General features: G+C 40.0%; 1 protein-coding gene across 5 annotated transcripts in view; it reads right to left on the reverse strand.

The window, feature by feature from the left end:
* Nucleotides 1–15,264, reverse strand: part of atp6v1h (ATPase H+ transporting V1 subunit H) — a 33,488-nt gene extending 18,224 nt beyond the window's left edge. Inside the window, exons 1-8 of one of the 5 annotated variants that reach the window (XM_042345905.1) lie at nucleotides 15,207–15,264; nucleotides 10,700–10,837; nucleotides 8,787–8,886; nucleotides 8,042–8,131; nucleotides 4,618–4,731; nucleotides 3,098–3,202; nucleotides 2,144–2,191; nucleotides 1,371–1,468 (exon numbers count right to left, since the gene is read on the reverse strand). In XM_042345905.1, coding sequence (XP_042201839.1) covers nucleotides 1,371–1,468; nucleotides 2,144–2,191; nucleotides 3,098–3,202; nucleotides 4,618–4,731; nucleotides 8,042–8,131; nucleotides 8,787–8,886; nucleotides 10,700–10,818 — 674 coding nt within the window. In that variant the 5' untranslated portion in view covers nucleotides 10,819–10,837; nucleotides 15,207–15,264. 5 annotated transcript variants of the gene reach the window in all.
* Nucleotides 15,265–16,809: the final 1,545 nt, after the last annotated feature.

The raw sequence follows: 16,809 nt of genomic DNA on the forward strand, positions 1-16,809 counted from the left end.
TGACGGCTGTTTTTAGGGGGGTGGGAACTGAACCAGTGGACAGGGAGAGGTTGATGACATTGGACGGGAGGGGGATTAATAAATAAATTAATAAATAATTTTGTCTAAGTTCAAATCATTTATCTCACATTTCTTTGCACTTGAGGAATTTTCAGCATCACCAATCATTTTGACTGACAAACTAGGTCAGTCCAAAAGGGTTAAAGGACAGTGGAAGCCAATGTGTTTACAACAAAACAACTTGGATTTTAGGTGAGAATATAAATATAATTAGGCATAATCAGAAGATGTTTAGATCACAAGTAATGAGATTCAAGAACAACAAAATTACAAATCCAAATGGCCTTAAGATCACTGTTTTAAAATTTAAGACTGTGTAGAATTTTGAAAAATTCTTACATTCTTACATTTAATTTGGAAACAAGTTAAAAGAACTGTGGAAAACAGTTTCCAAATTATGACTGAATTGAAGAATTTTCCAAAAGGCAACTAAATGAATTTCCAGATAGGATGAATGGCAAAATGATGGCCAGAAGGCCACTAGAGTTGAGAAGCAAAATGACAAACCATTTCTAATTTAAAAAAGCTAAAAATACTCCTCAATAAAACTCAGTAGAATTTATAGTGCTGATGTCCTGTAGACATATACTAACCAGACATGTAAACCTGGCTCCTGGTGATGACTATCCAGCATCCTGCACTAAAAAATGATGAAATTCCATCGTCGGTTGCTGCTGGCACTTTCTGAGTGTTATACATAGAAAGCAAAGCTAACAATTTTCTGCACACTGTATGTGTACTTTATGGGTGGGTGTATCAGCCTGGCTCAGATGATTGGTTACCACCTCTGAGTCAGAAGGATGAAGGCACATGTGGGGACTTGAAACTCATATTGTCTAAGATGATATTCCATTGTGCTGCATTGTTGGAGGTGCTGTCCTTCCGATGAGACATTAAACTAAACATTAAAGCGTTTCTCCCAGTGACCTGGCCAATAATCCCCCAAATAATATTGGTCATTCACCTCATGGCTATTTGTGGGAGATTGCTGTGTGCAAACTGTCTGCTGCTTTCTCCCACAAAACACAGACACTCCACTTTACAATATATCCTGTCAAGCGGTTTGGGATGTCCACCCAAAGTGTTAGGTGTTATACCAAATGTAACACTATTATGAGCAGGAATGGCCGTGGATATCACTTAGTGAGGAAAACAACACCAGTGGTGCTTCTTGCTCAAAGCGGGAAGTGAAGTTAGTGGCAACCGACAATCCAGAAGTCAGTCCTTTTTTTGTGCAAGGAGTGAGTCCTATATTTTTCCAAAGAAGTCAATTTAATTGAAAATTATTTTTCAGGATTAAATATTCTTACCAGTTCACTCCATCAGCTTCTACCCAAGCAAAACGGTATTCATTCACTCTCAGCATCAGTTGCAAACAACCTGCCACACACTGCACATACTGGGAACTCTGTAATAAGAAAACAAAATAATGAAGAAAATAATCATTGTTCACACTTATAATACTAACTCAGTGGATCATAAATATGTTGTTTAGACTTTCTCTTAAACTATAGTACTGTACATTTTTATAAAGTAAACTTCAACATATTCAAATGAAAATGCAACAGAATAAATCAAATAATTTCACCTATATTCAAATCACACCTTACATTTCTTTGCTCAAAGGGATTTAAATTAGATTCCATGTACTTTCTTTGATCAATTTCTCTTTACCTCACAAAATAAATGAACATAAAATTCAGAAGGTCCATTTACTGATCCAATATACCTTTCAGACCAGTTGTTTTCAATCACACGGCATTTCTATGATCATAGGAACTCAGTAACTATCATATTCCACACATTATTCAATTATCTGTATTTTCCTAGGTAATCTTCAACCCTGGTTCCTAATCAAATATTATAATCAACACAGCATTAACTGGTCCATCCATAAATCTAGGGGAAAAATCCTTCTAATACTGTTTTGCCCAAAATTGCACACAAAATTCCTAATGCGGCTTCACAAATACAATATTAGAAAACATATTCTCATTTTAGCGGGTATTTTCAATTTTCACTAAAATAGCAAAGGTATAGAATCTAAATTCAAACTACATTCAAATTGTTCTCTCTCATTTACCTCACTTGGAGAAACTGTTCCTGCTTCAGCACCTGCAGCACGCAATTTCTATTGGAAAGCAAAACAGAACAATTAAGCAACACCTAACTCAGTTGTACACAGTTGCTGATTGTATGTAGAGAAGATACCAGGAATGAAACAATTAATTAAGAAAACGTGTTCAGATAGAATCCAAGGCTACCTTTCTACCTTGCTCACACCCTCTTCCCTTTCAAAATCCATCTGAAAACATGTCTATGATTGCAACATCAGCCACCTCTCCTTTACCCCTCTCCACCATGTTCCACCCAAGCTCTGTAAAGCACTTTGAGACTTCTTCCTACATGAAAGATTCTATGCAAGAGCAATTTGTTTTTGTTCTTTGTATTGCAGATATAGCCTAAGCATTATTAGTCTCAATTGCAGGCCAATGGAAGTTTACTGGAATTTTCTTCCAAAATCCCCTTTTACCCGTGCCTGCCTTCAAAATCCTTTTAAATATCTCTCTGTTCCATGGTGCCTTTAGTCAACATCCTTAAGTTCCCACTCCATCCCTGCTTGTTGTTGTGAAGCCCTCTGAAAGGTTAATTAAAAGGAAGCACACTTTCCAAGTGTAAGTTATTATTGCCAATGAACCTACAGTATCGGTACAGCAGAGGTTTTTCACTCAAGTCAAATTGAAAAGGATACTAAGAATGGAAAGAGGTAAGAATTCTATAACAGATGAATATTAGAAAGCTCATTTCAATAAGCAACCGTGTTTATAACTTTGCACATAACTTGTCAAGGCCTTTATTTGGTTTGGATTAAAAGATAGGTCTGGTACTTGGTAGTCCAAATAATGTACAGTATATTACATTTTGAAAACTATTATTTGCTGAACTTCTTTAGTGATAATACGCTACTATCTCGAAACAATCATTCAGTATATTGAAAATACTGAACTCTCTCAGCTAATGTTAAATATCATCGAACCTGGGAACTCAGCTGAGTTTTAATCCAGTTGAAATAGTAATTCAGATCACTGCCCTCCATCAGTTCACGACCCCAAGCAGCAAGTTTTGCTATAATTCTTGCAGCCTGCAGAATAAAATGCAGAATTTCAATAAAGCAATCAATGCATGAACTGAACATCAATTTATAACTTCTCAAAAGCAATTTTTTTAAAGTATAAAATTATACCATTACATTGGTGTTTATACCTTACTGCAACCACACTCATAATAGATATAATGTATACCATACCAGAACAGCGGTACAATCATAACATTTCTCATACCCAGTAGACTTCAATAATTTGCTTTTCATCCACCTGAATATACATGTCTTATGATTTACATTTTTGGAAAATGTGCTACTTCAGCTAAATCTGACAATGTTCCCAATGATGCATGAATTGAATATATATATTTAACAACACTTCTATGAAACAAATTTAGTTAAGATTAATATTTTTAGCAGGTTGCAACCCAATGAAGCTGGAGAGATCACCAATCCAGCAAAGAGAAGCGAGAGACAAACTCAGAGGGAGTTTGAATCAGTGAGACTTTTCAGATCTATTTTGTAATGAAGGATTTTACCAAACACTGCTTCTAATAATTATATTATTGTAAATATACTTGTATTTTCAGTGGGAAATGCCACCAACTACACACATTCCTAAATTAATTTGTTTAATTGAAATAGTACTTCAACTTTGGATTATTTTAAAACTAAAATTACTAGGCATTGCAAAGTATTTACTGGCTTGACTATTGCATTGTACATGATCTGCACGTTTATACAGTTTTATAATTTGTGATCCCATGCCATTTTGGTCATCTCATTTAACATGTCCAAAATAGTATGGCTTCCCTTACTGCCATTGATGTGAAAACAAGCAAGTTGTTATCAGAATCCAGCAAAAATACCCATGAATATCTACATTAACAGACTACTTCCTTTAAGTCCTGTTAGCTTTGTTGATAATTATGACTGCTTACTTAGTTTTAGTGTAATCAATGACTACACACCGTTATTGCTCAGTGTTCAAAACACTCATAAAACTCATTCTCATAAAATCTCAGTGGGCATCAAAATGGTTTCTATTTCTAGCAGACTCCAATATTAGGGTTCAATATTTTAGACGATTTAACTTAAATTTAACTAAAAATTGGTGATTTGCATCTAGATTATCAAGATCCAAATTATATTTGTCAATTCCAACATGAGAAGAGAATTATTAACCAAAGCACAACCTTACATAAATGCACATAAATGAAACTGAATTTTAAGAAATTAATGATAACTTATATGTACAATAAGCTTGTGAAAGTGTTGTGGAGAAAGGTTTGCTTTGATCCTCACGCTTCACATCAAAATGTAACATTCATTTGTGGAGGCTGAAATCAGCTCATCATATCAGAAGTTCTGTAAGTTCTTAACCTTTCTGTATCCTGTTCTATTTTAATTGGGACCAATACTATTATAGCAAAATAAGTCAAACTGACACTCACCATATGAACAGTAAACAAGTCCTGGCGATTCAACATTGGTAAAAAGTAGGACCAGGCAGTGCTCTTTGTTTTCTTGGCATAATCAAAGAAAATGTTGACTCGTTGGTGATTCTCCTGTGATAAGCAAAAAAAAATTGAGTTCTTACCACATAATTCTGTTTCATTAAACATTTAATGCCAATTATTTAAGATAAATGGTGCAGTTTTTGTGGAGATTTAAAAGGAAAAACAAATCTACAACTTTGTGCTATAATACCTGCACATAAATCATACCTAAGTGTACAATGGAATGATCTACAAATCTGAGAAGATGACTTAACCATCAAATAAGTTTAGTCAGTTAGCCAGCGCCAGAAGCCAACTATCAACTTTTCTGATTAGCTCAGATCTACACTAGACTTGTGCTCTTGGTGAGTCAGTGCTCTGCTGCAGGACGCAATGATGGGGTAACCCTGTATAAGTACCATAGGAACATTTATGCTAATGCGACCCATATTTCATGTTTTATGCTAATGCAACCCATATTCCAAGCACTCTGGGACGCTACTCTACGTGAGGGGTGCTATATAAATGCAAGGTGTTGTTATCTGAATTAGGAATTAATTAAGGAATGTGAGACTTGACTTCCTCTTCGACCTGCTGACACTTCACTCCTCTATGTACCGTTTCGCTCAGCTGGCCAGGGGCTGTGCTCAGGGGCTGTGCTTTCAACCATGATGCCCCAAAACTCTGGAACTCTTTGTCTCAATCCCTCCACTTTACTCCCTCTATCAAATAACACCTGAAGACCTTTCTCTTCAACCATCCCTACGATCACCTCCCTTTCTCGGTGTCAAACACCGCCACTGTTAAGGGTTCTGAGACGCTACCTTGTATAAAGAGCTCTATATAAACAAGTTGTTGTTATTTTGCTCTTTGTCCAAAAACCCCTGCCTGTCCAGCATCCTGGGACATCTTTCCGAAGTGAAAGGCGTTATACAAGTGTAATTTCTTGTTCTTATTGAGAAGCGAGAATGCTGCCAACTAATCTAGGCTGAAATGATAATTAATTATGGATTCCCTCCATATCACAAAAACAACCATTTTGAAAATGTACTAATTTATATGGAATCATCTATTCACTGATATTGTTACTTTAGTGACTACAGTGCATATCCTAAAATAGTGCATTTAAATACTTGCATTTATATATACCATTCAACAGAGCAACATTTCAAATCTCTTCAGAGATATGCCTGAACTCCAAGCAGGAAGGATGGAGGATGAAGAAGAGAGAGGTGAACATAAGTACGGATGAAGAGGTAGACTTTCAGGAGACTTGTAAGCATAGATGGTGGGGTGGGGGGGTCAAAACAGAGGAGATTAGGGAGGGAGTTCCAGAGAATAGGGACACAGTGGCTGGAGGTGAATCTGCCGCACTTATTGACTTAATAGATGGAATTTTCTAAGCTTTCCTGTATCTCAACGCCCAATATTTAACTGCAAATGTTTTTATATATGATATCATATTATATTATATGTGGAGTCCTGTAGCTCAGTGGTTAGAGCACTCGCTTTGCAAGTGAGAGACCTAAGTTCAATTCCAGGCAGGGCGAAACCTTGGGCAAGTTTCCTTACTCCACACGTCTAATAATAATCCCTCCAAGACCAAAACCAATAATAAATTGGTCATTTTCAATCCATGACTATTTGTGGGACACTGCTGTGCGCAATTGGCTGCCGCGTTCGCCCAGAAATATACAGTCAATTCACTTTACAGTATATTCTGTGAAGCACTTTGGGACATCTAGAAGACGTGAAAAGGGCTATATCAAATGCAAGGATGATTATTATTATTATATGGCTCATAGTTCTGTGAAAGATAATCTCGTACAGAGTTCTGTGGAAGAGTTAAACCAGAATGAATTGAAAATTTACGTTATGATTGAACGCCTGAAGCGACCTTGATATTTCAAAATGTTGATCAATTTCTGAACCAGTGTGCAACCTTGACTTTTTTTTGACCCTCCGCTCTCATTTTTTCCTTACATCAAGGCCCCAAACAAGACTGCTTTTCTTTGCTATATTGTCTGCCGCTGTCCCTTTGCTGAGTCGCCTTGACTTCTTTAATGCCCTCCTTGTCACAAACTCTAGCTCAACAAAATTTTGGCCACTCTCATTCTCATCTGTCAATAAAACCTTCAGCCTAATCTTAAGAGAATGTATAGCCCTTTCCTGAACTGCAACTGGTCATATTTTATCCAAACTATAAGTTAACCAGAGAGCCAGGATGTAGCTGCATAAATATTTTTTTCAAGAGGAAAGACATATTTTTGAAGAAGAAGGACATAATAGAGCTATCCAGCCTTCATGGTTCTAAGACCTTCCTGGTTTCATGAAAAGCAAAACCTGTCCTTCAAATAAGATGCTAAACCAAGGTTGTGTGCTAAGATGGACATTAAATAACACCACTATTCAAAAAGAGAAGTGTGCTTCTCCCTTCAATTGATGACTGTTTGTGGGACACTGCTGTGCGCAATTGCCATTTCGCCCACAAAAATACAGTCAATTCACTTTACAGTATATCCTGTGAAGCGCTTTGAGACATCTAGAAGACGTGAAAAATACTATATCAAATGCAAGGATTATTATTATTATATATTATTATTGTTCTGGATGTTAACTTTCCAGACTAATTTGTTAGTTGTGGCGGTTTGTGGGACCTTACTGCGCACATATCACTGCTACATTTGCCTAAAAAATGTCAGTACATTTCATAATTACTGTAAAATGCCTTAAGACACTTCAAAATAAAAACACACTATAAAACTGCAAGTTCTTTCTTTTTCTAAACAACAACAAATTGCTTTTATATAGCGCCATTCATATCATAAAGACGTTCCAAGGTGCTGGACAGTGAATGGTTTGGGGGCTGGAGTCAAGAGGGGTGGAATGGAAGGGGGTGGAGGTGGGAAGATGACCAAAGGCACAGTCGAAGACAAAAGTCTTGAGACGAGCTTTGGAGCCAAGGCACAAACATTCTTCGTTATTCAATTATTTATAAATACATGAATGAGATGTGGAGTGACTATGATGATATAAAGCTATATTTATATTTTTTTGGTATGCTAATGTACTCTTTTGTGCTGAATTGTTTATATAAACAATAAATGGCTTTCAGCTGCTCATCTCATAGGATATTCATCTTTAGCATTTACCATATTTTGGGTGTTGTTTTTATGTTTTATATTGCATTTGAAAAAAATATAGAACAGATTTTTTTAAACAATTAAGCAAATGCACAAATTCATTAGCACTATTCAGATAACTTTCAAATGAGCAATTAGAAAATAAAAAGTGTTCATCATATATATTGCAATATTAAAATCAATTATAAATCATACTCTATACAAGCAAAATCCTTCATGGCTAAACATAAACATACCTGCAGCATATCATCTATCATTGTCAGTATGTACTGTACAGTTTGTTCCTTGGAAATATGAGCCATCAAATTCAAAAATGTTTTGGCACACTGAAAAAAAAGTGTTAAGACTTTTAAATGTTTTCCTCTTCCAAACATCTACACAATCCATGTCAAATCATTTGAAAATGAATTCTTTTAGGAACAGATTTGTTTGGTAGCATTTTAAAGTAATGACAGTTTGTGTGTACAAAAGACTTATAAAATGTTAAAGTTTGCTACGCACTACATTTGACTATCGCTAGTTACCATCTACCTTCTACTCTGCAATGATCCTTTTATGACTTGTGAGCGATTCCATGGAACAATATGAAATAACTTCAAGTGAATAAAAGGAATATTGGAAATAAAATCTGAATCTGCGAACTTTTCTATTTCTCCAACCTTAGATATTTGTTAAATGCATACCAATACTTTAAAGTATTTAATCAATATAAAACTAATATTTAAAAAATAAAATACACTAAATAATAATCCAATATTTTGTGGGATTAATTTATAAAACATAAAGCAAATCCCATGGGTAACCAGACTATTGAGGAGGTGATCCGCTCGGGCAAACCAGGTTTTCTGGCTGTGCTAATCGTAACCCACAACATTTAAAATAAATAAACTAAACTAAGTAAAATAAATCCTCTCTAACTATTAAAATAAAAATGAATTTTAATTCAATAAGAAAGACAACAAAGTATGCACACAAGTTTACCTGGTGACCTTCTTCATCCAGTATCGTCTGCTTATCATCTGAACGGGCAGCTTCAAACTTTTTAATGAATTCACAATCTTCATGTGAAATCATTTGTCCTCTGAAATAGATCCCAGGTGTCAGAAAATATGTTGTACAACTAATAATAATGTTTGCATTTAACATAGTTGCGTAGAAATAACGCCCGAAAACTCTTCAACGTGTTCTTGAACACTTCAACAGACAATTTATCGAAAAGTGAACCTCTTGCTCACAAATACATCTACCCAAATTAATGCTTCATTCAGATCGGCAAACGTACTATGTGGCACAAACCCTTGGCATGTGATCTAACTGACTGTGGATTGTTAGGAAGCAAAATATTTCATAGAGATCCATAAGAATGGTTCACTACTGCTTCAAAAGAACCCACTAAAATTTCCTCACTATCTGAGTACAAAGACTGGTCAATATTAACAAATTATATAGAGTATTCTATATAGACCCCAAAAGGGTACAATATTTTCTCTGAAGAAGCCTACCACATCTCAGCTGTGGATCAGTTGATTCACAAAATAGAATTATACACACCTTGTGGAAACTGTATCAATATATATTATTTTCCTGGAGTGGTCACATATTGTTTGCCACATATGGTAGCCCTTGCTGTCTAGTTATGTCTTACAATGTGTGGTTGGTACACACATGACTGCAAGGACAAGATCAATTGCGTTTTGCACCTGTGGGAAGCTAGCATTTGGAACAACAACTACTTGCATTTATATATTGGAAGAACTATTGCTCCCTCTTCAACTGCTGGGTCATACTGAGTAGGGTCTATTATAACCTGTTTCAGTTTATCTAATTGCGCTTGACACAACAAATCAGCTGACTTAAGTGGATTCCTGGAAGGTTCCAGTGGCAAAAGTTGAAGGATGTGATAGAACTCAGAATGAACCAAAATTCAATCACAGCTTCCCGTAATGTGCCTGAACTACCTACACTGCTCTTCTGTCATGAAAAGTAACTCCTTCTAGCAGATTTGCTGTCAGTATCTGCTATGGATTATAAATTTCTGCTGCCTTTTTCACTCTCAAATCTTCCTCTCCTTCCCCTGGATATGGCCAGCAATGATTTCTACACCCAAATTTCCACAAAAACACTATACTTCCCTTCTTTCAACACTCATTTACTACTCACAACAAATGCCTTTGTTCTCATTACTAGGCCTGTTAATGTGGCTATGCAGCTGCACAATGCTACACAACTTCTTAATAATCTATAAAAAGTTCTTAAACAAAATTGTTTTTTTTCCTCCTTCTCGGCAGTTATTTTTAAACTTGTTTCTAAGGAAATCGTTCTCGGATGCGTGAGGGGCACTATATAAATGTAAGTTGTTGTTGAAAGTATAAAATAATAATAAACACAGGCAATTTGCAACTTCCAACATTCCACCAGTTACCTCTACGACTTGCCCACACCCTACTCATCTACCCGCTCCTCTTCCCTTAGCTGGTACAGCTTTGCCTTCGGTCATTAAGTCCCTGACCTCTGAAACTCCCCGCTTCAATGCCTCTGTCTCAGCCCCTTCTTCCCTATCTTGAAATCCCAACTTGAGACCTACCTCTTCAACCGGGTCTATGGTCACCCTCTCTTCTCTCCTTTCTGCAATCCCTTCACTGTGCAGCACTCCTAGGTGTTATCCTGCATGAAGGGCACTATGTAAATGCAAGCTGTTGTTGTATTGTGCTAGATGTTTTTGCTAAATTAGGAACAAAAATTTTTTTGGCCCTCAAGAGAGAAAAAACACTTAAGAAAACATCCTTCAAACTATCACTCATATTATTTCATCTGTTAATAAAACTAATGCTGGACTGTTTACTCCATGAAGCAAAGAAATTGCTGAGAAACGTGCAGCACATATTCATACTCACTGAAGGTAAGACTGCCAGTTGACCTTATTCGCTCGAACTTCTGCTGCCTTTGCAGCAATAATATTGGTAGGAACTGCAGCATCCACAGCACCTCTTGTGTCCATCTTGTCGAGGGTCATTCACCCAATAATTTAGTACCTAAAAGGACAAAAAAAGGCAAGTATTTAACAAAGATGCTTCAGTTTCTAAGAGTACTGGCCAGTTGAAGGGTTTTATGTTAGCATCGAATGGCAGGCATCAACTTATCTACATATTAATAATAATAATCCTTGCATTTGATATAGCTCTTTTCACGTCTTCTAGACGTCTCAAAGCGCTTCACAGAATATACTGTAAAGTGAATTGACTGCGTATTAATATTGGTCCCAACATTGCCAATTCTTTTCTCGTTTCCCCTAATATCAGGCCATTATGCAGACTTCATTTACAAGTGGCAAACTTTAGCTAATCTCCACAGTAAATCATAAATTACCTCTGGGTAAAGAAAAACAACAACAACTTGCACTTATATAGCACCCTCCACGTAGAGTAGCATCTCAAAGTGCTTAAAATGTCCAGCTCTCAGTCCTAAAATTGCCCTTTGCAACTCTAAACCTATGTCCTCTTCTTTTACTGTCTGGTATATCCTAAAATATTGTTCTGGGTATACTTTTTCAGCCCCATTTAAAATGTTACACACATAAAATCCCCCGAGACATCAATCTCAAGACTGAAGAGCCCTAGATTGACTAATCGTTGCTCATAGCCTGGGCCAATAGAAAAGTGGGGCTGCAATTATTTCGGCGGAATCTGCTACAATCTCCCTCCTCCGCTGTGTCTGGGTCTGTGTCTGTAAGTGCATATCTCTCTCTCTTCTGTGTGTCTGTGTGTGTCTCTCTGTGTCTGAGTGTGCGTCTCTCGTGTCTGTGAGTGTATGTATCTGTATCTCTCTGTGTCTGTGAGTGTGATTCTCTGTGTATGTCTCCCTGTGTGTCTGTGTCTATAAGTATGTGTCTCTGTATCTTTGAGTGTGTGTCTCTGTATCTGTGAGGGCGTTCTGTGTGAGTGTGTGTCTCTGTGTCTGTGAGTGTTTCTCTCTCTGTCCCTGAGTGTGTGTGCGTCTCTCTATCTGTGAGTGTATGTCTCTCGCTCTGTCTGTGTGTGGTGGTGGCCCCCAGAAGCAGGAGGTGGTGACCTACTGGAGCTTGACAGTCGCACTGGTGTCAAATTTTCAGCAAATATTTTTGCAATTTTCTATTGGCTTTGCTCATAGCTCATGCTTCTAACACTGGGGATCATCCTCGTTGCTCTCCTCTGCACTGCCTTTAGGATCTGGGCCCTATATCACGGTGACCAAAAATGTATACAATTCTGCAATTTGTAAAGAGTAAGAAACAAAGCATAAATTATTTGAAGGAATGAACAGTAAGTCTAAAAGTCTAAATTATTTCTCTCTTGACCCTCACGGTATTATTATACTTTCTTACCCAATATGCTGCTCTGTGCCTAACCCTCTCCCTGTCCTAGGAAAACAAAACTTCTGTCTTCCCCCTTTTTCTCTCAGCCTCTAATCCTGATTAGTCAATTGTATTCCTGTCATTTAACTCAGCAACCTGTCATCATACATCAACCCATCTAGACTGGTCCAGTTGAAGTACATAACCCTTTGCATAACTTCCATAGCAACCTCGACAAAGTTCTAAGTGACTGCACATCGATAAAAACAATTCTACAGACATTCTTCAAGTTGTGATAATTTAACGCCGCCTTCTCTCTCCACATTATTTCCTGCGAAGTACTGCAATTAATAGTTTGTGATCTTAAGTAACCTTGTTTTCTTTACATAGTATTATAGTGTAAAATCCAAGAAACTCTGCCTTCATAACACTGTTAGGTACATAGTTTATCATACTTGGGCAAATCCCTGCATCATTATCTTTATACCCATGTATCCTCAGCAACTACCTGCCACCTCTATTAGAAACAATACTTTATACCAATAAATTATTAAAAGTACATATACCACAAATAAAAGCAATGTTATCAGTTGGTGATTTAGAAGACAGCAATGAATCCCAGTATAAAGAAAGTTTATACTTTTTATTGCATCATCTGAATTCCTAGTCGAGGATACTTACTTGCAAAGACTCCAAGAATTCTTTATTTAAATTCCAGTCTCATATCTGCATAACAATACAGGCTTTATCTAAACACCACTTCATGTATTACAAAATAGTTTGTTACATTCAAATCAATTATTGTTATTACACATTTAAGAGCAAAACATGTTGCCCTTCAAAGTGCAGTATTATAATCAATATAGTTGATATAAATGTATACCTTTATTTAGATACAATGTGTTATACGATTTCTGCACAAGACAGTTAATTTATCTTATAGAGTAGTTAAATTGATTGTTTTCTTCTTGATACTTCACTCTGAAGACATTAGCACCAATATAGTTGCAGCATTCGAATGTTTAGTTCAAGCACTATTGAATGGCCAAAATATATACTGTAACAGACTTCATTTTATCCAACAACAACTTGCACTTATATAGCACCCTCTATGCAGGGTAGCACCTCAGAGCCCGACTCCGAGCCAGGAAGAGGGGGGAGGTGGCCGTAAGTATCGACTTGAAAATACAATATTTACTTTCCTGGAGGATTAGAGTAACTCCTAGAGTAGTTCTTGTGTAAAAAAAACACTGGAATAATTTTCATTGCTGGACAAAATCAGCTATGTAAAAATCTTAAAGGCATTTCACAGCTCTCACAGAAGCCTCTGGCTTCCAACCTCATTGTAATTAAAAATACCTAGCACATTATTGCCAAAACAGTGAATCATTTCACATCAATATGAGCTGGAGGGAACAGGTTTAAAGAGGAGCTTGAACTCAAGAACCCAACAGCCATCAGCTCAACAAAGGATAAGTGGATAACACTTTTTTTCAAAACAAAATTCTAGATAATAAAAAGCCAGGGCTGAAAATGATAAGAGAGAAATGTATATGAATCAATTAATATCTGTGATGGTTAGATGAAGGTTAAGATTGTTTTTTCTTGGTTAATCAGTTGCCTGACACATGCAGAAATCCATCTCCCCAAGTTCCTCATACGTGTGTCACCCACCCAAGCCGACTTCTGTGTCTGTAATGGGATGCGCACTACGTCCCTGGAGATAGTGCACGTTCGCTGCTTACCTAATTCTGGAAAGTATTAGGTGGGCGTTGGTGACAATCTGCGCTTGGGAGACCCCAGAGTATGCGATGGGATATTGTTGAAATCCGAGACGCTACCCTGCGCGAACAGCGCTGTATAAGTGCAAGGTGTTGTTGTTAGGGCTTTGGTGTGCAGAATTAACAAAAGTCGGGGGTAGGGGCGGGGGTAGAATCCCGGCCCCTCGTCGTCCCCTCCAATTCCTTGCCAACAAGGAGGACAGTCACGGGTTGGTCATTTTGACACCCCGTAGGTTTCAGCCCTCAGCAGGTGGATGGATGGCAGGAAATCCCTGCGAGGCACAGCCCAGCCCGAAATGAGCCAGAGCCTGGCCGTCATCCTCCTGCCCAACGCGCGGACACCGGTCCCTGCCCACTGAGCCACTGGGGTTTGATGTATTTGAGGGCTAACAGGGGAGGCCAAAGGTGATTCAGTTGAACAGGTTGAGAGGTGTGTCTGGTACAAATGACCTTTCTGTGCTGAACATCTCTATGTTTATACACACACACACGCGCGCAATAATAATCCCTACATTTGATAAACAGCGCTATATCAAATGCAAGGATTATTATTATTATTATTATTATCCTTATTGTCACGACCTCGAAAGGATCTTTCAAGGGCTCAAAAGGTTTCAACGGGATTGATCTGGTAAACCGCGGCGCGGTGGGTGACTGGAGGCGAATGACAGCCATACAATACAATACTCAGCTCACGGGCCTACAATAACAGTGCGAAGAAAAACAAAAGGGCGAACACGATTTTATTTAAAAAAAAATAAAAAATAAAAAGGGGTCTCGTGTGCGCGCGCGCGCGCGCGCGTGTGTGTGCGTGTGAGAGAGAGAGAAAGGGAAGAGAAACCGCGCTGTGTAAATAAAGAGGAAACGCCGCTCGAGCGGCTCACACCGGGGGCTCCGGGCCCGTCCGGCCCGGGGCAAAGGTGGCAACGAGGAGCCGCGGCCCCGGGGGACAGCGGCGGAGAAATAAGCACCTGTTTATCTGACCCGTCGCCGTGTTGTTCGCGGCGACGTTGTTGTTATGGTTAGTAGTATTGTTATGGGCTGATGATGATGATGATTTAGGTGTGATTCAAGAGACCATAACCTCCTCCTCAGCTCAGCGCCCGAGGAGGAGGCCGCTGCGCAAACACTGGAGCTGCCCCTCGCGACTGATGGTGGTGGGGTGGGGGGTGTGGGGGGGGGGGGGGTGGAGAGTGACCGTTATTACCCGTTACTGTGAGGCGCTCGCTCCCCGGTGATTCTTTTTAAAAAGCAAACAAACGGTCACCCGGGCGCGAGACTCACCCGCACCCTGAGCCGAGCCACAACGTCACCGTCAGCTGCGACCGAGCGAGGGGTAGTCATGTGACAGATCACGTGATCTGCTCTTCTCCCCCCCCTCCCTTTTCGGCGCCACGTGACCGCTCGCCAGCCGAGCAATGCGGTCGGATTGGGCGGGTTTCACGCCCAATTGGGCGGGTTTTTGTTGCACGGCGACCGCCTGTTTTTTTGGGGGGAAAAAAACAGCTTTAACTTACACCTGCAAAACGTGTTTTCTCCCATTTGAAGAACTTTTCCGACGCAGTTTCATAAGCATTCACTCTGCTACCCATAGGAGGCAACGTGTGATGTTGGGCTACTTTCGCGCTTGTACTTGGTGGACTTTGGGCTACAAACGGGCTTTAATGTCTGGCCACAGTGGGGGCTCTCTCTGATTGACTTGACCTCCAGCAGCAAACACCGCAGGTCTGGTTCATTCAGAAGCTCACACGATAGGTCCGGGTGAAGGAGGGTGAAGATCCATCTGATCTCATCCCCTCTACAACACCTCCCCCCATCACGACAACAACAACAACAAGATTACACTTGTATAGCGCCTTTCACGTCGGGAGGACGTCCCAAGGCGCTGGGCAGAGTACAGCATTTCAGACCTGAGCTGGGGTCATGGGGGAGAAGGGAGGGGAAGGGGGTTGGCCGATGCCATGGTCGAAGAGGAGGGTCTTGAGGTGGGGTTTGAAGGAGGATAAGGAGGGGGTGAGGCGGAGTGACTGGGTGATGGAATTCCAGAGGTTGGGGGCAGAGTGGCTGAAGGCTCTCCCGCCAATGGTGGGGTGGGTGGGTCGGGGGACGTGGAGCAGGCCAGAGCCGGCTGAGCGGAGGGAACGGGCGGGTTGGTAGGAGGTTAGGAGGTCGCAGAGGTAGGGTGGGGCGAGGCCATGGAGAGCTTTGTATGTGAGGACCGGGATCTTGAACTAGATCCTCTGTAGGATAGGGAGTCAGTGCAGTCGGGCGAGAGTGGGGGAGATGGAGTCACGGAGTTTGGTGCAGGAGAAGACACGGGCTGCAGAGTTCTGGATTATCTGCAGCCTGTGGAGGGAGGAGTTGGGAAGGCCGACAAGCAGGGCATTTGCATAGTCGAGCCTGGAGGTGATGAAGGCATGAACAAGAGTTTCAGCGGCGTGAGGGGTGAGGTAGTGGCGGAGTCGGGCGATGTTATGAAGGTGAGGGAAGGCAGAGCGGGTCATGGTTTGAACAATGACAACAACAAAATTACATTTGTATAGCGCCTTTTAAGTCAGGAGGACATCCCAAGGCGCTGGACAGACAGAGTTTCGGACCCGAGCTGGGGGTCGGGTCGGGAGGGTGGAAGGCAGGGGGTGAAGGAGGGTGATCAAAAGCACGGTCTAAGAGCAGGGTCTTGAGATGAGTCTTGAAGGAGGCGAGGGAGGGGCTGAGGCTCAGGGACTGTGGGATGGAGTTCCAGAGGGCGGGGGCAGAGTGACAAAAGGTCTGCCCCAATAGTGGGGTGAGCGAGGCGGGGGACATTAAGCAGACTGGAGCACGCTGAGCGGAAGGAGCAAGCACGATGGTAGGGCGTTAGGAGGTTTGGCTGCAACATTTGCCCACAAATTGT

Source organism: Callorhinchus milii, unplaced genomic scaffold, assembly GCF_018977255.1.
Source record: "Callorhinchus milii isolate IMCB2004 unplaced genomic scaffold, IMCB_Cmil_1.0 Scaffold2, whole genome shotgun sequence".
Taxonomy (NCBI): domain Eukaryota; kingdom Metazoa; phylum Chordata; class Chondrichthyes; order Chimaeriformes; family Callorhinchidae; genus Callorhinchus; species Callorhinchus milii.